The sequence below is a fragment of the Chelonus insularis genome, unplaced genomic scaffold (genome assembly GCF_013357705.1).
Source record: "Chelonus insularis isolate UGA/USDA-ARS -01 unplaced genomic scaffold, ASM1335770v1 contig_146_pilon, whole genome shotgun sequence".
Classification (NCBI taxonomy): domain Eukaryota; kingdom Metazoa; phylum Arthropoda; class Insecta; order Hymenoptera; family Braconidae; genus Chelonus; species Chelonus insularis.
This window is the reverse complement of record NW_023276387.1, coordinates 1,634,134-1,656,040: the sequence shown is the minus strand read 5'-3', so window position 1 is coordinate 1,656,040 and position 21,907 is coordinate 1,634,134. Positions and strand designations below refer to the sequence as shown.

Sequence of the window (21,907 nt, the reverse complement as noted above, 5' to 3'; positions counted from 1 at the left end):
TGATGTAAACACATGTTTTCTGGTGATATTGTTTTTTTTGTTCTATTTAAATTCGATAAAACACAATAATTGTACGATTTCTCAACACTCACATCATTGTATTAACATTATTTTTTGTCATTTATTTGTTTAGAGAAATTCAGAGCGGGCTCTTATATAATATTTTGGTCGTATCCGCTCTTATACATTATATAATTATTAATTATCATTATCTAATTGTTTATATTTTGAAAAATTATCAAAATTTTTGGGTATCAGAAATGAAGAGAAAATTGCATTCAAGTGCTATACATTTTTGTTCATTAAAGCATTACAAAAAATTATTTAATTATTAATTTATACGATGTTTTAATATTTTTTTATTATATATTTATTTATTATTTAATATGCCCCAAATATTATCAATTAATGGCATCTTAAATATTTTATTATTTCATTTATAAATTTTTGTATTGCAAATTGTATCCTAGACACAAAAGTAATGACAAATTTGTGCTGATATATATATCTTAAATTAAAATATTTATTTATTTAGGATACTTTTATCTCGTTTTGTGCTGTTTCTTTTTGTTAATTAAATAAATTTTATAATTTACAAACCAGAGGTAACAATAAATTAAAAAAAGAAACAATTATGAATACAATTTTTCAATTAATAAAAATAAAATTACATTTCATTTTTTAATTAAGATAAATTGATATAAAATTCAATTATAAATGCAATGAGAGAAAAGGCGTATAATAATTATAATAACAGTGGATATATTTTTTTTTATCACTGTTTTTTATACTAAACGACAAAATGTGATGATTGGATTGTCAATGGCCCATTTTAGTCCAGTCAATATACAAATCTTTGATCCATTTGTCGCCATATTTTTTTACAATAGATAATTATTAATTTTTCAACGACAAAATATTCGCAAAAAAAATGTATTGTGTTATATATAAATAAATAATATTTATAATAAATGCATTGCTTCAATTTATACTATTGATGTCCTTTTCTAGCACACATCCCTGCCTATAGCACTATCTCGCTCAGATACACAGGATCATTAAATTGTAAAAAAATCGGCGCACTTTCATTTTTGAGCACATTTTTTCTATAGATTATTGACGACATTTTGACGTTAAAAAAATTAAAAAATGGCCACTATAAAAAAAATATGTCTACAAATGGAGTAAAGTCTCCAACATTGACTGGACTATTCAAGTTATTTATCATTTTAATTGAAAAAAAAAATATTTCCTAAAAAAAATCTCGCTTATTTTCATGATAAAAAGAATATTGTGCCAATAAATAGATATATTCATCACATGCGCTATATCTGCGAATGCATTACAGTTTGTTTTTTTGCATCGTATAGCTACAGGTACAGAGGTGGATTACTATATATATATATATAAATAGTATATATATACATATTAAATATCATGTATATATATATATATATATGTGTTATACATCAAAGTGAAAAAATGATTCATCGTTCATCGGTTTAAAAAAACTGCGCATGTACATTCACACACACACACACACACATACACACCTAGCCACTTTAGGATAAAATAAAAAAGTTAAAAAATAAATATTGAATAAAAATAAGAAGAACAAAATAATATAAAAAGTGTACTTGTATATAATTTAAAAGTTATTTTACTATTTAAATTGATCACTATTTTATAATTACACTAGTCAACTACGTAATCGACTTCTTAGACTTGGATTTACCAACAGGTGCATTATCATCAGCAGGACTAGGTGGTCCACTTCCAAGTCTAGCAACTCTTCGGAATATTTCACTGTTAACAAAACGTGGATACGAATCACGGTGCATCAATGTATAAATCTGTAGTTGTGCTTCATCGAATGTATGGGGTGTTGGTTCCACCATATTCCTATTAACGATCTCGCGCACCCTCGAGTCTAAACTCACCTGTGCGCAATATCAAACCGATTATTGACAAATATTGGATTATTGATTTAAAAAGATACCTTCACGGAGAGAATTATCGAGTAAAAATTACTCTGTCATGCGGGGTAAATTCTAGCTTCAAAAGTACCCTAGGAAGATGAAAGCTTCAGAGACTCTAATGGGCTTTTATGGAGATCACTTCGTTTCTTACTAATAATTACACCATCATCATTTAAGTGGGAATTTTTTTTTTTTTTTAGTATAAAGGTCATGTGAGACTCATCAAAAAAAACCCCCATACATAACAATCAAATTTAATTATTGATATAAAATTATTTTTATTACAACATTAGGCATTGGACTACCTTAAGGCTGAGCTTTAGATCAGTTTTGTTCTAGAAAATTCCTAAAAAGGACATTTAATTTTAACCAGAACAATACTTTTTACTTCTGATTATTAAAAAACATTTTACCAATTAAAATAACACATTTCAAAAAGTTTTAAACTATTTTTAATAAAAAAAAAAAAAAACTAGTAATTTTTAATTTTATTGCTAGTAAATTATCTTGAAATTGACTGATAAAAATTTTATTTTGTTAATAAATATTTTAATAAAATTTAATTGAAGGAAAAATTGTCATTGAATTATCACTAGATTTTTGATGCTTCATGGCCATCAAGAGAAAATAATTGATTATTTAATTTCCACTGAAATTTTGTTAAAAATAATTATCATCAGTCACTATCTATATTATTAATAAAAATTATATCACATAAAACAAAGCCCAGTAATTAAAATGTATTTAGTCACATGGTTCCTGATGCCCAGTCTTAAGCCATCATTTTATTTCCCCTTAATTATTTGATTTGATCTCATGAAGTAAATTTTACTCTACTATCCTCTCCGTATAAATAAAAGACTTACTTCTTTTGGTGACAATATCGATATGTAATCCTCATAAATATATCGAGCTTTTTCTTCAATTTTTTCTGGATTGTTTTCACGTTTGAGTTGTTCACAAGCCAACCAAAAAGCTATATTCTCCTCACTGTACTCACTAATAAGGAATTCTCGAAAGACTTTTCTTCCAGCTGGACTTCGCATCAGTTTATCAAAAGAAGAACCCCACGATCGAACTTCTTCTAGGCCACAGCATTCCAGTGTTCCATCTAATCCATCTAGACTATCCAATCCATTACCAGCACCCGATCCTGTATGATCACTTTGATGGCCTAACCCAGATCCAGGCTCTCCTCCTATCCCCAATCCTCGTTTCTTTTTTGATTCACTTCCTGGTCCTGATCCACCACCATTTCCACTTCCAACTGCTGCCAGACTAGAAACATCATCTCTATATTAGAATATTTCATTCTTCCGTCATTAAAATCAATATAATTTTAATAATTCTAATTAATTCTTCACTTTGATAAATTATCAAACTAAATATTACTAATAATTTTAAATAATGATGTTAAATAATATTATAATATTTATCTAGTAGTTTTTTTTTGTTAATATGCGCAACTCTAAATGAACCAGTAAAATGTTTATTAATTCAATTTTAGAGAATAAAGATCATTGACTATCAATTTATTTTTTAAGATTAAAATTAATAAATGGAGAGAAATTTATTTTAAAAATTCCTATAATGCATAGTAATTTTTATAATGCATAAAAAATATTTTAAAGAAGAACAAAATGATGTCAATTAATACATTAGCTAAAACAAAAGCTTTTGTTAATAAATATAAAATAAAATTTATACTATGACTTATTTGTTTATATTATTCTATAACTTTAATTAGATTTAACCAGATTCATCTTTTTAGATATCTTAATTATTCAATCATAATTAATAAACAATGTTCTAAATCTTTTATAACAATAATAATAATCTTTAATTATTAAATAAATTATTACATTTTTATCATAGTTTATTTCCAATATGACCTGATCATAATAAAAATTATTATATCAATAATATTATTATATTTTTATAATTATTTTAACTATAAATATTTTCAATAAAATATTCTGACTTTTTATCAGCAATGTCAATTTGTTTCTACACAACCACCAAGTGATTTTAAAATCACATTTTATTGAGTATTTAAATCCTCAGCTAACATAAACCGTCAATGTTTACTTGAATGTACAATTAAATGTTTTATTCAATAAAAACAATGTGTTCCAGTCATTTTATTGTTTATTGAAATTCCTCTGCCCCAAGATAAAAGTCAGTTTTACCAAATTATTTGATAAATATTTTTTTTTTTATTTTAAATAAAAATACTACCTATGAATATTTCATCAAATTCAAACAAATACTCTGCTATTATAAAATAATATTTGCATAATTTTTTTTTCTTTTTTATTGGAGTATTATATATCGTTATAACTCACTATCATTACTTAAAAATATTCTAAGAAATAATTTTAAAAAATAGTTAATAATAATCTCACCATTTATTCCTGTAGGTAGCATGAAACAAACAAAAAATTTTATGATAAAATAATGATGCAGATGATCAAGTGGGTGAGATGTTAAACATGCGGTAAAGATATTGTTGCATTGCGCATGTGTGTTTCTTTTCGTAGACAGTAAATAGGTCGACCAGTACTACACACCTTCATTTACCATTTTTACTACCCCATGTAAATCAAAGAGAAAGTCAGATAGAGAAGGGAAAATAAATTCTAATATGAACCTAACTTTGTATATCGTTTATCATTAATATATATATATATATATATCGAGGGGAAGAAGAAAAATGTTCAAATAAAAATAATTGATTTCAAGAGAATAATATTATGCATAAAATAATTGTTCCAAGACACTCAAACATACACGAAGAAAAATAATTGATTTATTCTTATTGAGATTCAACACGAACTAAATATTAAAATATATTTTTTTGTTAAATAAAAAAAAAAATTACGCGAAATGATTAATCATTTTTTTTTTGCCTCAGTAATCGACTTGACTTGATCATTGATCAACTATAATGACGTAATTGAGGGCTTGAATATATAGCAGGATAGTTAATAGCAGTTTTGATTGAACTGGACGTAAAGCACACTTTCGATCCATAACATACAAACTCCCTTGCAATATTGCTTGGTTTTCTTCCCTTATGTATTATATACTTATATAACACTATAAACAGAGTCGTGTCTAATACACGTGTTCCTTGCGACACAAGCGCAATGGTCAATTGGGGAAAGATGGTGAAAATGAGGCCAAGAAGTAGATTTATAAGCACTAAAGAGTATCAACTAAAATTATTTTTAACGATTTGTAAATAAACAAAAAAGCTTGGTTGAATAAAAATTTAACAAGCTATCACGATCAACTGACATTAAAAAAAAAAATAATATGTCTCATTAAATAAATTCGACTTCTTTCATAGCCTCATTTTCACCTGATTTTTACAGGAAATGTAGAGTCACTTGAAGGTTAAATTTAATCCGTTTAAAGTGAGGGTTCAATACTTTTCACATCGATAATAGACTTGTGTAATACTTTCTGGTCAAATGAATAAATAAAATGTGTTGACGTAAAAGAAATGCGACCACCTAAAAAGCAAAACAAAAGAAGAAATGAAAGGGAAATAAAAGGTAAAAAATAAAAAAAGTACAAGAACGATAATACCACGAGCAACTGCAGCAGCAACACCAGCATAAGCAACAATTGTCCTTCTTCGATCGTCCAGAATGAGGAGTAGTTCTTTGTGCTTGCTGATCTTTATTTGACTGGCACTCTTGTAAACTAAGTTGTTCCTGTAATCGTGGTTCAGCAGGTTGTGATTGTTGTGAAGTCTGTTGCTGCGGATTAGCAGCTTGTGTAGACTGTCCTTGACTCTGTGCACGTAACCGACATCCACTAGTGACACCAGTTTCACCAGCAGCGGTGCCGTGACTAACGCCAATACCCATTGCAGTAGCGGTCGACATCTGTAAATCATCTTATTTTAATTCAATGAATCCTCAAATATTAAATTAACAAATACAACGTTTGACCTTTAACCTTACCTCTATCATTTTCCATTCGCTCAGTAGCGAGCTCCAACTCGCCGAATTAGAAGTTTAGTCAACGAGATTAGAGGATGTGTTGTTTCGTAGGCGTTTCAAGGGTGTAGGTGTGAAGGAATAGGTGCAGGTGCAGGTGGGGAGGGGGTGAGCGATCGCGATTTTTATCCTGGTCCACCGGGACCACCTCGCTGGGACTCGCCCAAGCCCCGCATGCTTCCTGCACCCCCTTTTCTGTTCACTTGCTGCACGTTATTGTGTATTACCCCACTCTACCTACGTGTATTTAAGGATCTCAAGCATTACATGATCAATATGTCATCAATAAAGCACATTTTGCTCTTGAAATAAATCATTACAATTAAGCTTCAATATGTTGATGATGTTTGATGATGGACCAAGTTAGATGTTTTGAGCACATAACTTTATTATCCAATAAATACAAAAAAATCCAGTATGTTGATGATGTTGATGATGATGATGAAATGCTAACATCGATGCTATAGTTGGTAAGCTGTGTATAAAAATAGTTTAGCCTCGAGATGTAAAACTTATGTATATACTGGCGCTGGTTGTCTTCGTCGTTGATGGTATTGGAAATTGTTTTCGATACGTTTTCTTGTCACTGCTGTTCTGCCGACGGTGTTGTATAGCGATGAGCTTGCGTGAATGTACCTAAGCTTGTGAGCCGACTGAGTGTCGGTTCGTGGTGTATTGATTGGCGGGCGGTCGACCTCGCTAGGCCACCTCGTATGTTACTTCTATCCAACCTCCTTGTACTCTTGTTTTCTGTTTCTTCTATTTCAGCATCAATCCCACTATTACATATACACACTTTGTCTTACTTTTCTGACACTTTATTTATTTTACTGTACTTATTATAGAACACCCTTTGACAACTGCCGTAACATTTCTCTCACTTTAAATCAATGTAACCCAAGGGAATTATCACTAATCAAAATCATACACAAAAACTTTTTTGTCACTCACTTTATTTTGCATCGAGGTCACCTTTTTGGTTATAATCTTCACATCAACATTATCACATCTGTCATTTGTCAATACATCTTATTTATGATCATCAACCACTGATGAAAATTCATTCAAACACTCTAATTATAACAGCAGCAGTAAAATCTCCAAATGTCATTTTTTATCTTCATTGATATCTTAAAATTATACTGAATGATTTTGGAATTTTTCTTATTTACTTCATCTTAACTAAGAGAGAGACGGATTTTTGTCTCGATTAAATAGATAAATAGTTTCTCAAATAGTTGAAGCACAATCCGTCAGTATTCTCTATCCTGTTGACGGCTCGACGGCTGAGCCCTTTCGCCAGACGAGGCGCCGTCTTGCGCGCGGCCTCCCCAATCGTCGTCTCAGTATGCCAATATGGCGTCTAACACTGATAGCTAAGTTCTACGACTGCTGTTGTTACACTTCTCTGCTCTATATATGCCACTCTCACTACAATTTGACGAATTTTCAACTCTCCTCTGCAGTGACGCCGACGTCGACGTCGGCGCCGACGCATACGCAACCGCCTTATATTCTTAATAACCATTAACCTAAACACTCTCTTTCACCTTTCTTCCTTTTTTTTACACACTCTCTCCATCGAGTCCTTCATATTTAGGCCACTAATCATTTAGTCATATTTATAATGGTTAAATTCATTTCGTGAGTATGATAATCATCTTTTATACTAATTCATTTATCAATATTATTTATGATACACCATTTTTCGTTTTTAGGTCACTCAGAATCGATAGATAACCTCATTATTTTTATTCTGCTTTGTTTCTTTGTTTAAAAGGTTTTAATGTTTGGAATAATTAATTATTTTATTAATTATACAATACGATAATTTGTTTTTTAATCTCTTCGGAAACGATGTCGTTGACTAATTGAAATTTAAATTTTTCTGCCATCGTTAAAAAACTTCCTAGTGTCGAGCTCTGGAATTACAACGACAATCGAATGATGGTAAAAATATTTCTCACCAACATTTGACTTTACCGACATCAAGTAAGGCTATGCTCTGGCGGTAAAATTTTAAACGTTGTTTTTCTAATTCTAGATTCATTAGCAACATTACTAATTACATTTGGAGTAAAGTATTTCATTTAATGAGATTATCAATGAAAATAAATCGATTCTATTACAATAATTTCGTAAAAAAAAAAATTTAATAATAAATTTTTCGATATTGTTTACCAACTATTGAAGGTTATCTATTAACCTAAAAATAATGAACAATAAACAATTCCAACTGCAAAATGACAATCTATCCATGAGCATAAAAATTTTCAGTGATTCTTGAAGCTCATGAGAGCAGACATAGTCCAACAATGTGACTTGGTGAAGAGGATTGAGGGATTGGTGCACGTGCGGGTGGTGCGGGGGTCGCAGAGCTTGAGGAAAAGTGTCTGTCGGGAGGGAGGAATAGCATGAGATTGAGTGGGGGGAAGGTTGGAGGTTTAGTAGAGGTCCAATGGTATGCGTGCGCACGCACACACCGTTCGTTGGTTCCTTCATCCTCGTATACAGCTATCTCTGTCCAACACCTAGTGATGGCTCGACTGAGGATTGAATGGTCGAGGGGGTGTTATCGGGGGACTCCTCACCCCACTCCACTCCCCCCTGCTACCTCCCAACCACCCACTGAGCCACCCGGCCACCCCGCCTGCCCACCCACTCTCCACCCGACTGCCGTCGAGGAAACAACCTGCAACTCTAACCAGCATTCCCGTGTATATTCGTCGTCGTATTTTCAACCCTGAATACTCGAAAAACTACCAAGCCATCAACTTGAGTCAACGACAACCCGGTGAGTACAACTATCCTATTATATTCCGCATGCCTACACGTAAAACGCGCGCTCTAACATTTCTCTCTCTCTCTCTCCATCTCCAATACTTCCCCCTCCTCAACACTTAAAGACTTCAACAATTTATTATCACATATCCACTATTTTTATCTCATTATATTTGATACATTCGCCAGTTTATTAGCATTATTTAGCTAATTCGTGTTCATGAATATCGTCAACATTCTCACAAACATTTTCAAACACACGATGTCGAGAAATATCCTGCGTTGGAGAGAACGGATGACGCTTTTAGAGCGGCGGGGTGGTATTCTGACCTGCTAAGGCCTTTTTATCTCCATCTCTTTCACTCTCAATCTATCCCCACTTAAATCTATCTCCCTCTCTGGCATGTCCCTTGCCTCTTTCTATTCTCAGGTCCCCGATAATGCCTACCAAGCGCATGCGTTCTAGGAATCAGGGTGGGTGTATATACAATAAAGTCTGTTAAAAACATTTTTAAATTATATTACACTCTTAAATATCCTCCCACTTGACTTTTTCATTATCAACTTCAATGCCATACACCCAACACCTCTTCCAAAGCTACAAGTGTCTTTTGTATTTACTACATTTTTTATTCTATCTAGTTTTTCCCTCCTTTCAATCATTATTACTCAAAACTCTACACTCAAATATCAAGGGAAAATATTGATTTGTCCATCAACTTTTCGACCCCTCCACAAGACTCTTTCCTTAACGAGTTATGACACAATTTCTCGTTCTCTTTTTAATATTACTCTTGTCATATTCTTCTATATATGCATTACATTTGTGATATAACTTTTTCACTCAAGAATATATAGAAAAGCATCAATATTTATACCTCCTATATGTCCTATTCTGTTCATCACTACTACTTCTAACACGTCAATAAATTTTCATGGCATAGTTTTTGAGTCTTGATGGTCTTGGAGATCTAATTGAGACAATTAACAACAACATAACATGCAGAATAATAATGAAGAAAATTATTTTACTCATCAGGTTTCTAACTTGATATTGAAATTTCCTTATTCTTAAAAATATTTCCTTTCTAATTCAGCATTAAAATAATCTCTTTGGCCAGGTAGAGTTTGGGAGCCAGGTCGAAAAGACACCGGATACTCAGAAAATTCTATTCAACATGGAGAGCGGTGCTATTGGTATTGGCAGGCTGGATTGTTATGAAGATATGTTTAAGGAAATTACTCGGAAATTATACGGTGATGATCCTGATCATCGAAGTATGTTTTTTTTTTTTTTTAATTCATGCTAAATAATTAACCACCAACTGATTAATGTTTAATAAATTAATCATTATTCCAACAGCATCTAGTGTACAGAATGAATTTGAAGCTTCAGTTTCATATAAAAATGATGAAGACAATACCACTGATGATGATGCCAATTGGACATGTGAAGATGAACCACTTAAAGGGACTGATGGAAGTAGGATAGCTGCTTATAATGCTGCCAAAACAACTTGGAGATGCTATGAATGTGGTAAGATAGGTTTATTAATGAAAACTGAACTTTAAGACTATTTTTTTTTTTTTTTGTTAATGGAATTATAATGAATTTAGGTGATTGTATGAGTGGTAGTCCACGTGATGTAGCTGAGCATTTCATAGAACTTCATTCATCAAGGATAATTGTTGAAGATTCAAGAACTAGGGATCACTCGTCGAGAAAGGATTACCTAAGTGATCCAAAGCTTGAAGACATTCTTGTGTATTTAGAACGAGTAAGAGAGAAAGCTGAGAGAATAGCACCGCCATCAAGACGTACCCAAGAAACACAAACAATTCCTGCTGCTTTATTACCTGCCACTACGCCATTTTTACTTCAAGAATTACCATCAACGCCACCACAGCACTTGCATTCCGTAAGTAACATCTAGCAGTTATTTTTAATTTAAAAGAAATTAATCATTTATTATTGAATTATTTAATAGAGTCCAACGATGATGGCATCATCAGCGACAACCTTGACCAGTAGTAAACGTTACACATGTCCATATTGCCCTTACGGAACTGATAGAAGGGATCTATACACCCGACATGAGAATATCCATCGAGAAGAAAAGCCTTTCCATTGTTACGTATGTTTCAAACCTTTTAATCGTGCTGACCATGTGAAGAAGCATTTTTTACGAATGCATCGAGAACACACATACGAATTGTCTAGGATACGTAGAACTCCAGGGTCTAATAATGACATCAAGCCGTTAATTCCTGAAACAAATAATACATCAGTTAATGGAAATACACAAATAAATGGCAATTATACAACTAATTTTAATAATAACAAGAGTTACCAATTGCAAACCAGTCAAACATCAGCTAACTCAACTCCGTCACTTTACCAAACGACTTCGATGACTGTAGGGAATATTCAGGATGCTAATTGTGGTAATAGAAGACTTCAAACAACAGGATGCAATAGTAAAAGTCATTTAAAAGCTGGATCAAAAGGAGCTTTAGAAAGACGGTAAGAGAGTGAATGATATTTAGTTATTTTAATAAATGAAATAATAATATATATTATTTTAGATATACTTGTTGCTATTGTTCTTGGAGTGGTGTTGATAATTGGTGTTTAAAACGCCACTTGAATACACACCTAAAGCCTTTTGCATGTGCTCTTTGTGAATATAAAGCAGCTCGAGCTGAAAGATTAGCAACACATGTGCTGAAGGTTCACAACAAACGTCAATGTTCAAGATGTTCATTCTTAGGAGAAGACACAGCACAATTACAATTACATCAATTACATGTTCATCGAATTAATACTGGTAATACTAACACTAGTGTCCCGACAACATCGACAACTCAAGTGTCGTTGCAGAGTTCAGCAACACCAACCAATACAACGAATTCTACTGCTACATGTAATCGAGATCAACCTCTTCAGTAAGTAAAGACTATTGTTAAGTTTATTCTAATTAAATAACATCTTAATTATTTAAATATTATTTATAGTCTTGGTGGAGTTGGACGTCCACCACCTGGTCCACCAGTATTTCCAACAACAGCACCAACAATAGCACCACCTCCTACCACAATTCTTGGGTAAATATCATTAGACACTTGATGCTTGAATTAATTAAATCGTTATTTATATTACCGTAGATATACATTTTAATTTATATTTATTTCATTACCACTATTGCTTTGATAATAATTGTGGTGAAAGCACTGGCCTGTATTTTTCGTTTTGTCTGCGTTATATTTGTTGTTTATTTCAATTATATTATTTTATTTATCAAATGGTTTTTTTTTTATTTTAACGTAAATACGTCTGCTTTGATTATTACGTTTTTATTTAAATAGTCAATTTTAAAAATTAAATTAACTATTTATTAATAAATATATTAATAGCGCCGCTGTTGTTGCGGCTACAAGATGGTAAAACAAATCAACTTTCAAAGACAACGACAACGCATTCATCACGAAGATATTAAGGATCAGGTGTGTTTTATCACCATCCAATATAAAAATTCAAATCATCAATCATTATTTATATAAATTATCTACCATTAGATAGATTTAAAATAATTTATAGTGCCTTCTAAAAGTTGGATTATCATTCATTTCAACTAACTTTTTGGAGGCCATTGTTTTAAATAATAAATAATTATGGATGTGAATTAATAATTGTCATTAATTCTAGTCAAATATCAACAAATGGACGAAGTAGATCGCGAAAACAAAGTGAGCCACGTAAGATAATTAAGCAATATGAATCAGAAGAGGAGGAAAATATGAATGAAGAATTGAATAAAAAATTTCAGGAGAATAAGAAAGATGAAAAAATAACTATAAAAAATTCAAATAACAATAGCGTAATACTTAACAATAATAATGATAAGAAGAAAATAAATAAAAGATTATTTCGATGTTATTTGTGTCCAAAACATGCTGATGCAAGAGCTTTCTTCCGTGAACCATACCATTCAAGGGCATCATTACTACTTCATATCCTTTGGCATCATCGACGAACTAAAATTAATCACCAAAATATACAACACCATCACAGGAAACAACCAGAAACTAAAAAAAAAAAAATAACTAAATAATTATTGATTAATTCATTATAAATATTTATAGAAATAATTTAAACAAAATAAATGTATAAATATAACGTGCAATTATTTGTTAATTGAAAAATTGCGCATTTTTCATAGCAAAAGATATTTATAAAAAAAGTAATGATACAAAAAAAAAAAAAAAAAATTAATAATAAATAAAATATTTAAAAAAAATAAATAATAGAAAATGTCGATAATAATATTTAATTAGTATTGATGTAATTCATGACAGAGTTTTGTTCGAAGGATTTTGCATTATTTTTCAAGTATTAATTTAGATAATAAAAATGATAATTAATGGAGTAAGTAATGAATTAAATACTAAATAAAGTCAACAAAAATAATAGATATATATATATTATAAAAAAATGTATTTAAATATTTGAAATATTTTTTTCATTTTTTATTTTATATATATGTATAAATATAAACTTGTATGGAATAATGAAAAAAGATATTAATATTAATATCATTAGTATTATTATTATTATTTCTTGTTTATATTTACGTTATTGTAAAAAATGTACGAAATATTATATTTATTGTATTCGCAGGTTCATAGAGTTCTTATGGTCTAGTGGCTGTAATTTTAAGCCCTATTTTATGGTGCATTAATTATAGTATAAAAGTAGAATTTTTTTTTAGATTCTTGTAGAAAATGATGAGGAGAGTATTTGTACAAATTTTTATTACTTGAAGACAATAATTACTATTGGTTATCGATTATCAAAGTTTGGAAAATTACATTTTTTGACTTTTGTACTATAATTAATGCATCTATATTTGATTAATGCTCACATGCTATCTGGAGGAGCAACAAAACTTACAAATCGTCCAATTAATGGTAGTAATCTCATTTTAGATGTTAAAAAATCAAGACAATACCTAGCTGTTTCAAAATTCTTAACTATCAACCACGCGATTCCAAGATAAAATCCATAAACAGTCGTCACATGAATAACCCAAAGTCTAAAAGATGATAAAAATTATTATTATACAGTTTTATTGCTAAGAAATATTTTCATTTATTTACTAACATTCTTTGTAGGACTCTTGCTCGTGGTAAGGATTCCAATTTTTCTTTCATACAATATTGTCTAGCTCCCAAGATGATATATTTAATATATTCACTTTCATCAACAGCAAGGAAATCAATGGGGAATATTTTTTTATCTTGCAAATTCATCTCTTCCCATAAATTAAGGAGATTTGTATTATGAAATATCCAATCTCTTGTTGTGAAATACTGTAAGACTTCTAACCCATCAGTAATTCGTTTTTGAACATGTACCATGCTAAAACCAGAATTATTTCGTAATTGACATTTGAAAATAATTATCAAGTATATATGATGTTAATATTGAATCTCTTCTGGTCTAAAGCGATTGACATTGATGTATTTTATTAGCTGTTATGTAATAACACTTTTATCAGGTTAAGTGTTACCAGCCATCATTTGTCAAAGACCAGAAGAGACTTGGTATTACCATCATGGACACTTAATGATGATGTAGCAGTGATGATTAAGGTAATGTTAATTAGAAAAAAAACAAAAAATACATACAAACGTTTCTGTCGGAATATAAGCAGCAAGAAGTCAATAATATATGCCGGGATGATATGAAAGAAGAATACAATTAAATTATGAACAAATTTACTGCTATGAATATCACCACCTGGATACCAAATGCAAGTTTCAAATGGATAATTAAAGGCGACTTTTTTTCCTCTTTCTACAATTTCACCCCATGTCACTGGGACAACACCTGATTGTGTAACATTGTAGACAGGAACATTTTTTTCTCTGAAATAAATAAATGATTAAATTCATTGATGAAATACAGTGAAATCTAGGATTAATTGATGATAGAAAATCTATAAATGGATAAGACAACTACTTTCTAAGTGTACTCACCTGCAAGTCGCCATTCCCATTTTCCATCCAATAGCTATAAGAGCATTAATAGCAAGATCTACTGGTATTACTTCCGCATGATAATTTGCATTACAGTGCATAGACCTGATAACTCCTTTCCCAGCACCAACTATTAGACCTACTGGACCATTCAAGCTGTCTACCCATCCAGGAAGTGGTTCTGCCCATGCTGGGGTTACTAAAATTCATTTTTAAACATTCTGATATTAAATGACAATTTTTTTGAAGCCTTCAATTACTCTAGAGTAATCGGCCTCGATTGCACGAATTACTTTATAGCAGCTTATGGCCAAAAATTTACCTATTGAAGGTCTAACAATGACACAAGGTAAATTGGGATATTCGTTGGCTACAAGAGTTTCCGCAAGTCTTTTGGAATATGTGTAAGTATTGGGATGAGGATCTAGAAGTCTTGAAAATGATAAAAATAGATTAATAAATATACTTAATGGATGGATTTATTAAAAATAAATACTTACTTAGGTGTGATCAGTTCCAAAGCATCAGGTTTCATCCACTGAGTGAGTCTCATGACTTCATGAGGATCTTCAGGACTATCATAAACCCGTTCTTCCAACTCTTCTTGATCCACATGACAGAATGCCGTGCTAAGATGAATAAATACTTGAAGTTTTTTCATCTTTCGTGCTAATTCAAGCATTGACGCTGTTCCAAATGCATTCATTTCTATCGCATCTTTTAATTTAGCTTCCAGTCTCAATGTAGCAGCACAATGGAAAATTATTTCTACTTCATTTATTAATAAATTCTGATGAGCTTCAGTTAATCCGAAATTTTTTGATGATATATCACCTGGTAAAGCTATCAATTTCTTCAACACATGAGCTTTTTCTTTACGAATTCTATCAAACATCTAGAAAAAAAAATAACCTCTATAAATTCTTGCTTTTTTCAATTATTATTATTTTTTTTTTCCATTTCCAATATTAAAAAAATACTCAATTACTGGCAACTTGAACATATCATCAATCCTCATTTCCGGTGTACGTCCACGTTTACTTCGTAGAAGTATGTAGATACGTTTTAGATTGCTACAACTGTATAATAATTTTTCAACCAAAACTTTACCCATAAAACCAGAAGCTCCACTAATAAAAATTGTCTTTCCAGCATAATATGATTGAATTGGACTTAATTCCTTGTCCATTTTGATGATTTATCAACAATCAATACCTACAATAATAAAACATATCAATGTCATAAATCATTTTAATCAATTCGTTAAGTAAACATAAACATGTTTTGATTTGGCAACTATCAAGGTCAGGTATATTTTTTTTTGTTTCAATATACGAGGTCATATAATAACCACACCTTTCACCTTGACCAATCTTTATTAATGAAAAGAAAGGCGTGGAATATTTCCATTTGTGACAATTTTTTTTTTTTCGCGCATTAACTAATTAAAGACACTTTCTTTTTAACCTCAAATTTTCTAATTGTTTAATTAATTATTAAAATAAATAGAGTAGAATATTTTTTTGAAATGTAGAATAATAAATGTTGGCTTTGGAAATGAAATGTTGATAAAAATAAACAAAGGTAATAAATTATTCTTCCAACTATTTTGAAATTTCACCAAGTCTTGAAATAGATTTATCTTAACGTTATACTTACGTCTATTGCCCAAGAGAAGAGAACTGCAGCGTTAAGAAATTGCCCAGCGAAAGCGAATACTTGGTAAGAGAGAGATTATTGACCGTACCACGATAGATTCCACTGTAATTCAAGTGAGTATTGCACATGGTTTTAGTTGGATAGTTTATTTCATATCTTTTACTATATCATTTTACACTTTTTCTATATCAAATAATAATTAGACCAATTGTTATTCCAGTAAAAAAAATAATGTCAGCACAAAAGGAGTCATTTCTCTAGGAAAAGAAGGTTTGGTAATGAATAGTTGTTCACTGTCCTGAGTGACATTAATGACTGAATATGAATTACATGATTTACAATGGTAGCATTGGTACCAGAGAGTAGCTGAAGCGTAGAAAAATAGAGATATATTCATTAAAGAGATTACATAAATCAAGGAAACTGTAATAAAATTTGTTCTGCTGGATATCAATGATAATTACCAGCCACTTGGAAGATCAATTAATAAATAACATTTTTTTTGTTATCAAAGGTTTGTAATAAGTTAGCAAATTTTATTGTTCAATTTTTGCATAAACAAAGTCGTGGGCATGAGCTATAGTTGATGAATAAAAATGAACCAGGTGTTGGAGATAAATAAAATAATAGGAAAAGTGTTGGCTAATGATAACGTTGAAGGAATGAATAATAAAAAATAAAAGATGTTGTAATATAAAATGTAATAAAATAAACTGATAGTAAACTTACGAAACCAACCTTTTTTCCAGTAATTATTCTTCCTATGATGCCAGCCGTGTAGATACTGTTTCTCCAAACATCCAAGCATCCAGGATTAACGAGAAGTCAAGACCTAGTACAATCTCTCCCACTTGTTGCTATTTTGAACGCAAAAGTGGACGGGATCAAGTCGTTTCCTTTCTTTTTAGTTTTATCCTACCAATCACTTACTTACTTAATTTTATCTTTTCTTACTTACACATTTCTCTATCACCTATGATACATTGTAAGCAATAATTATCCAGTAAATACAAAAACAAAGTAAAACATGGACAGGCCTTTCCTTTTAATTTCCTGATTGACGAGATCTGTGTATATAGATATTTTATGTTGCAATATTTTTGTATGGACTTTTAGCTATTTTATTTACTACAGAATCGATTAACTATTTTACGCAATATTTTTTTTTTTTTCGTCTTTTCACTTTAATTGACCATGTATTACAAAGTAAAAAATTGCACATATTTATGGAAAGATACTTTTAACTTGGACTTTGTATTATAATTGAAAGAAAAAACAATATGTGAAAAAATTTGATAGTTTTAAACACGTGTGTGAATATTAAAAGATGAATAGCATATTAAAAATTCATCATTCTCATGGTTGGTAATAATAATTGTATCTAATTTTTATATAATTATATAGAATATTTGTTCTTCTTTTTTTTTTTATCAATGTCTTTGACAGAGAAAAAAAATTATTTAAGTATCAAATTGATAAATAAAAGTCTCTATTGTCGAGAATGATATTGTTGACATCATCAAGGATCCAACCAAGGATCTCTCAAAATAATAACATGCTTTCCTTTATTATAAAATCCTTGGGCACGAGACAGTTTAACAATGGATGCATCAACTAAAACAACAATATTTTTATTTAATGTGATATATAATTGTATATACTAATAAAAAAAACATTTTTTACATTGTATTATTTGTTAGGTTAGCTAAGAAGTTTTGTCCAATAATTATAGTCCAGAAGGCAATACAGGATTATTAATAATGAATAATAATAAATTATTATTAACAATAAATTTATAATTAAATCATATTCAATCTTATAGAATTTGATTTAATTTTATCGAATTATTTTTATCAGGTAGTGAAATATTATTCAGGATGATGTTTAAAATAAACTTACCTAATCAGTGTAATCAATATAATTTAAATATTCATCATGTGAGCAAATCTAATTTAAAATGGTTGCAAAACCTTCTCCAAGTGAAATTCATATTCAAATATTAAACCACACATATTTTTAAACGCTTTTACTTTTAGATATTTTTAGTCAACTCATTCATTATTCAGGATGATATTTGCTTCAATCGTATATTTATTTTTCATTGTAATCATTAGCAAAGTAAACTTAAATTTCTGAAAAAATACATGATAATTTCTTCAACAAACGTCATTAGCAAAAGAAAAAAGAAATAGTAAAAGACTAATAATAATTTTTTTTTTTTTTTACAACTCATTGACGTATTATAATAAATAAAATTCAAGGTTTATATTTATTAAGGATTATAAACTTACCAGAAATAAATGGAGATGTTAAATGTGTTGATGGTATACACCTGGATGGCCTTTCTCCAAGTGGTATATAAAAAATCATATGATGATTTGTGAAAGCCTATTACATTTATCAATAAACTAGGTTATAAATAACTAGATTACATTTACATTTCATTAGAAAAAAAATATTTTCCACCTAGAAAGAAGAAAAAAAGAAGTTTTTGATCTCATTAGATGAAATAAGATTAAATTAGATAAGGTTAGATTTTAATTGTAAAACTTTTAGATAAAATTAGATCTACTTGGGTATCATTAGACCACATCTAGAAATATATAACCCAAGATAAAGTAAAATTAATGATTATTGATAAACAATTTTCTCCACTTCAATCCAACTTCAACATCTAGAAGCCAACTTTCTTAGTTCCTTCAATAACCTCATTTTAAGATTTTTTATTTTAACTATAAAAAAAAAAATCTTATATTCATTATAATAAGTATTTATTCATCATCAACAAGTTAATTGACGCAGTCACCTTAAATGAGTGGTTAAAAAAAATTAAAGGATAAATCCCATTAAATTAGCGGTTACAGTCTGTGGTTAATGAAGAAGTAAAGTTACAGAGTTTACTTTCGCTTGGGTTTTAAAAGATTAAATTAATGTTTAAAAATGATTAAATTGATACAATGGTGAAATTACATGTACAGTCCTTCAGTCGTTCACTTGAATTTTTGTTCACTATTATTTTCGAATGATTCCGTGAGTATTCGGTTACCATCGTCATCTCTTTTGTGTCAAAACATATGTACGGTTATTATTTTTTCCAATCCTATTGTATTTAATTAAATAAAAAGGTTTTATTTAATGTAAAAAATATGCCTGAATTAAAAATGAATAATCAGGCGAATGATAAAATGATTGAAACATTAGCAAATGATTATTCTTCATTCATGAAAGTTGACCTCCCAAGTCAGGTTAGTTTTTAATTTATTTAATGATTCTAATAAAAAAGATAATTAATTTATTTTCCTTTCAGACTAAAAAAGTTCATGAGACTGTTGATGAAATGATGGTTCGTTTGGAGGAATTTGAATCAATTGTTGGAATGGTATGGAAGGATGATAAAAAATTGATTGTCAAGTGTTGAAATAATGATTAAATTGATGTCATAGGTTCAAAACCTACGAGCTGAATGTACTTATGAACATCTAATCAGATTCCGTTCAGTGAATCCACAATTAATGGAACTTTGTCGAAGGATTGATGCTTTGGAGCATGTCGTGGCAAGAGCAAGTATTGATTTAACGAATCTTGAAGCAGCTGTTGATAATGCTGAAGCAGAACTTGGAGCGAATACAACTGTTTCTGATCGATTACGAGGGATCTTCAGTCCACTATCATTTTTTGTAAATTTTAATTTAATTTATTTCATTAACTACTTCAAACTTCTCATCCTAAAGCAGTTTAACCGGATAAAATTATTGTTTGTAGAGATCCAAGACTCCTGAAAACTCTACAGCATTTGGAGGACCATCAACAGCATCACCAAAGCGTAGTGATAATACCATAGACTTACCTCCAATCTTCAGGACCAAAGATGCCTTCAAATCACCTCAATAGTATTAGAAATAAAATATTTATTAATAAATATTCAGAGATAAAAATATTATTTAATATATTATAATTTCTTATTCATAATTTTGATTTTAATAAAGTTCAAAGCTTCCCTAGTAGCCAGCCCTAACGTAAGAATTTTCATCAGATGTCTGTCTCTTTTTATTCTTCATCAGATTACTAATTTAAATCTTACGTTGATTTGGTTACTAGAGTTATTGAATTAATGGGAAATGATTTATATGTAAATATTTTCTATAAATAAAATAATTATGATAACAAATGATTACAATCTGAAAAATGGTTTTCTTGCACGTCCAATAGGTATTTTACCCCTAAGTCGTAGTCTACGAACAGCTTCTCGAAGATGCTTTGGTTGAAGTGGTCCACTGTCTTCCCATTCTTCCATTACATCAAGAGCTTGACAAACAATAACAATGTCTTGATAATTAATTTTGTTATTCTTCAGTCTTCTATTTAGCAATTTAATTAATTACCTTCTTCCACAATCTCTCCAACGTAGACCTTAGCTATTCCTGCCATCGCTATAACTACATTTTGGGATACTGAACATCCTGTGATTGTTTGCATTATCTACATAAAAAAATTAATTAATTAATGCAATCCTTAGTATTCCAATAATTATAAACAATCAATGGCATTGTTTTTTTTTTTGGAATAAGTTTCTTTATGTTGATAATAAATCAATTAACCTGTATCGATTTAATTTACGTACTCTTTTAATGGCAGCTTTTGGGAATGCTGCTCTTCTATACATTTCATAACGATGTAATTGATCTTCTGTAAAGTTTGATACTAAAACTCTGCAATAAAAGTATTTTTATTATTAAAAATAATTTTAAAAAAGATACATTATTGTTACTTTGATAAATTACCTCATTTTTTCTCTTTCTTCTTCCTCCAATTCTCGTCTATTTTTTTCTTTACTTTCTCGCCTATCTTTCACAGAATTTGGCGTTGTTTGTGGCATAACAATATCAGTATTAAATAAATCATCATTTTTACCATGAGAATTTGTATCCAACCGTGGTTTTTTACTGCTACTAGGAATACTGTTGATATCATTGAGGTTATTATTTTTATTACTGTCAAATAAATGATTGTCTTTTGATATTGTTTCGGATTTATGCGTTAACTCTAAAGATTCTATATCTGGCTGGAAATAAAAGCATTAACTTAATTAATTATAAATAATAATAATTAATAGGCCATTATTTATAATCATAATAACTTACCTTTATTTCGTGTTCATGAATCTCTATGGAATCATTAGATTTATTCTTTTTATCTGAATTTGATTTTGTCTTATCCTCCAAGGTATCACTATCATTCCCAGAATCGTCATGTCCAAATAAATTTTCCATTTTTTATTTATTTAATTTATTAAAAGAGTTGATAATCAGGCTACGAGTGTATTGTTGTTGTTCTACAAAAACTAACCTCACTTTGAGCGGCCAAATTTTCTCGATCGATAAGGTATCAACGAGCGAAATGTGCAATGGTGGGGGTGTTGATAAGAAAACGAGTGTGTAT

The 21,907-nt window shown here is 30.0% G+C and overlaps 5 protein-coding genes and 1 long non-coding RNA gene across 11 annotated transcripts; 3 read left to right on the top strand and 3 right to left on the bottom strand.

Moving 5' to 3' along the window:
• Positions 1 to 1,602: 1,602 nt before the first annotated feature.
• On the bottom strand, positions 1,603 to 7,362 carry Dhit (Double hit). Of its 4 annotated transcripts, XM_035077877.1 has the most exons (6): positions 6,310 to 7,362; positions 5,954 to 6,226; positions 5,574 to 5,875; positions 4,385 to 4,393; positions 2,846 to 3,257; positions 1,603 to 1,940 (listed from the first exon to the last, which is right to left on the bottom strand). In XM_035077877.1, the coding sequence occupies exons 2-6, from the start codon at positions 5,960 to 5,962 to the stop codon at positions 1,704 to 1,706; spliced, it is 969 nt and encodes a 322-aa protein (XP_034933768.1). In that variant the 5' UTR covers positions 5,963 to 6,226; positions 6,310 to 7,362; the 3' UTR covers positions 1,603 to 1,703. The 4 variants fall into 4 exon arrangements, with proteins under 4 accessions (XP_034933768.1, XP_034933770.1, XP_034933771.1 ...); XM_035077879.1 differs by having other exon boundaries at positions 5,577 to 5,875; positions 5,954 to 7,362; XM_035077880.1 differs by lacking the exon at positions 4,385 to 4,393 and having other exon boundaries at positions 5,954 to 7,362.
• A 1,263-nt stretch (positions 7,363 to 8,625) lies between these two features.
• chn (charlatan) lies at positions 8,626 to 12,946 on the top strand. 3 transcript variants are annotated; one of them, XR_004689957.1, is made up of 9 exons: positions 8,626 to 8,783; positions 9,892 to 10,048; positions 10,134 to 10,307; positions 10,388 to 10,689; positions 10,759 to 11,294; positions 11,357 to 11,716; positions 11,786 to 11,875; positions 12,185 to 12,274; positions 12,477 to 12,610. XR_004689957.1 is itself a non-coding variant. In XM_035077852.1 (8 exons), the coding sequence occupies exons 2-8, from the start codon at positions 9,949 to 9,951 to the stop codon at positions 12,880 to 12,882; spliced, it is 1,968 nt and encodes a 655-aa protein (XP_034933743.1). In that variant the 5' UTR covers positions 8,626 to 8,783; positions 9,896 to 9,948; the 3' UTR covers positions 12,883 to 12,946. The 3 variants fall into 3 exon arrangements, 2 of the variants coding, with proteins under 2 accessions (XP_034933743.1, XP_034933742.1); XM_035077852.1 differs by lacking the exon at positions 12,185 to 12,274 and having other exon boundaries at positions 9,896 to 10,048; positions 12,477 to 12,946; XM_035077851.1 differs by lacking the exon at positions 12,185 to 12,274 and having other exon boundaries at positions 12,477 to 12,946.
• A 411-nt stretch (positions 12,947 to 13,357) lies between these two features.
• Positions 13,358 to 17,720, bottom strand: LOC118063683 (putative fatty acyl-CoA reductase CG5065). The gene is made up of 10 exons (XM_035077788.1): positions 17,427 to 17,720; positions 17,207 to 17,325; positions 16,469 to 16,570; positions 15,798 to 16,024; positions 15,310 to 15,704; positions 15,132 to 15,241; positions 14,810 to 15,008; positions 14,459 to 14,698; positions 13,932 to 14,189; positions 13,358 to 13,863 (listed from the first exon to the last, which is right to left on the bottom strand). Exons 4-10 carry the CDS (start codon positions 15,996 to 15,998, stop codon positions 13,689 to 13,691), a joined length of 1,578 nt encoding a protein of 525 aa, XP_034933679.1. The 5' UTR covers positions 15,999 to 16,024; positions 16,469 to 16,570; positions 17,207 to 17,325; positions 17,427 to 17,720; the 3' UTR covers positions 13,358 to 13,688.
• LOC118063686 (uncharacterized) lies at positions 16,246 to 17,140 on the top strand. Its single transcript, XR_004689943.1, has 3 exons — positions 16,246 to 16,393; positions 16,446 to 16,581; positions 16,689 to 17,140. It is a non-coding gene; the product is annotated as an uncharacterized lncRNA (long non-coding RNA).
• A 1,597-nt stretch (positions 17,721 to 19,317) lies between the features above and the next one.
• Positions 19,318 to 20,392, top strand: Blos4 (biogenesis of lysosome-related organelles complex 1 subunit 4). Its single transcript, XM_035077790.1, has 4 exons — positions 19,318 to 19,713; positions 19,776 to 19,847; positions 19,912 to 20,145; positions 20,231 to 20,392. The coding sequence occupies exons 1-4, from the start codon at positions 19,615 to 19,617 to the stop codon at positions 20,357 to 20,359; spliced, it is 534 nt and encodes a 177-aa protein (XP_034933681.1). The 5' UTR covers positions 19,318 to 19,614; the 3' UTR covers positions 20,360 to 20,392.
• Positions 20,390 to 21,832, bottom strand: Taf11 (TATA-box binding protein associated factor 11). Its single transcript, XM_035077789.1, has 5 exons — positions 21,610 to 21,832; positions 21,250 to 21,530; positions 21,090 to 21,177; positions 20,851 to 20,947; positions 20,390 to 20,773 (listed from the first exon to the last, which is right to left on the bottom strand). Exons 1-5 carry the CDS (start codon positions 21,736 to 21,738, stop codon positions 20,640 to 20,642), a joined length of 729 nt encoding a protein of 242 aa, XP_034933680.1. The 5' UTR covers positions 21,739 to 21,832; the 3' UTR covers positions 20,390 to 20,639.
• Positions 21,833 to 21,907: the final 75 nt, after the last annotated feature.

Excerpts from the sequence above, each read along its gene's own strand:
- Dhit (XM_035077877.1), bottom strand. Across the intron at positions 1,941-2,845 it reads CGATATTGTCACCAAAAGAA|GTGAGTTTAGACTCGAGGGT; the intron begins GTAAGTCTTTTA and ends TATTGCGCACAG.
- chn (XM_035077852.1), top strand. The coding sequence starts at position 9,949 with ATGGAGAGCGGTGCTATTGGTATTGGCAGGCTGGATTGTTATGAAGAT. Across the intron at positions 10,690-10,758 it reads CACCACAGCACTTGCATTCC|AGTCCAACGATGATGGCATC; the intron begins GTAAGTAACATC and ends ATTATTTAATAG. Across the intron at positions 11,876-12,476 it reads CCTCCTACCACAATTCTTGG|TCAAATATCAACAAATGGAC; the intron begins GTAAATATCATT and ends CATTAATTCTAG.
- LOC118063683 (XM_035077788.1), bottom strand. The coding sequence starts at position 15,998 with ATGGACAAGGAATTAAGTCCAATTCAATCATATTATGCTGGAAAGACA. Across the intron at positions 15,009-15,131 it reads CATTGTTAGACCTTCAATAG|TAACCCCAGCATGGGCAGAA; the intron begins GTAAATTTTTGG and ends AATGAATTTTAG. Across the intron at positions 14,699-14,809 it reads ATGGGAATGGCGACTTGCAG|AGAAAAAAATGTTCCTGTCT; the intron begins GTGAGTACACTT and ends TATTTATTTCAG.
- Blos4 (XM_035077790.1), top strand. The coding sequence starts at position 19,615 with ATGCCTGAATTAAAAATGAATAATCAGGCGAATGATAAAATGATTGAA. Across the intron at positions 19,714-19,775 it reads AAGTTGACCTCCCAAGTCAG|ACTAAAAAAGTTCATGAGAC; the intron begins GTTAGTTTTTAA and ends TTTTCCTTTCAG. Across the intron at positions 19,848-19,911 it reads TTGAATCAATTGTTGGAATG|GTTCAAAACCTACGAGCTGA; the intron begins GTATGGAAGGAT and ends TTGATGTCATAG.
- Taf11 (XM_035077789.1), bottom strand. The coding sequence starts at position 21,738 with ATGGAAAATTTATTTGGACATGACGATTCTGGGAATGATAGTGATACC. Across the intron at positions 21,178-21,249 it reads GAAGAAAGAGAAAAAATGAG|AGTTTTAGTATCAAACTTTA; the intron begins GTAATTTATCAA and ends CTTTTATTGCAG. Across the intron at positions 20,948-21,089 it reads CAAAAGCTGCCATTAAAAGA|ATAATGCAAACAATCACAGG; the intron begins GTACGTAAATTA and ends TTTTTTATGTAG.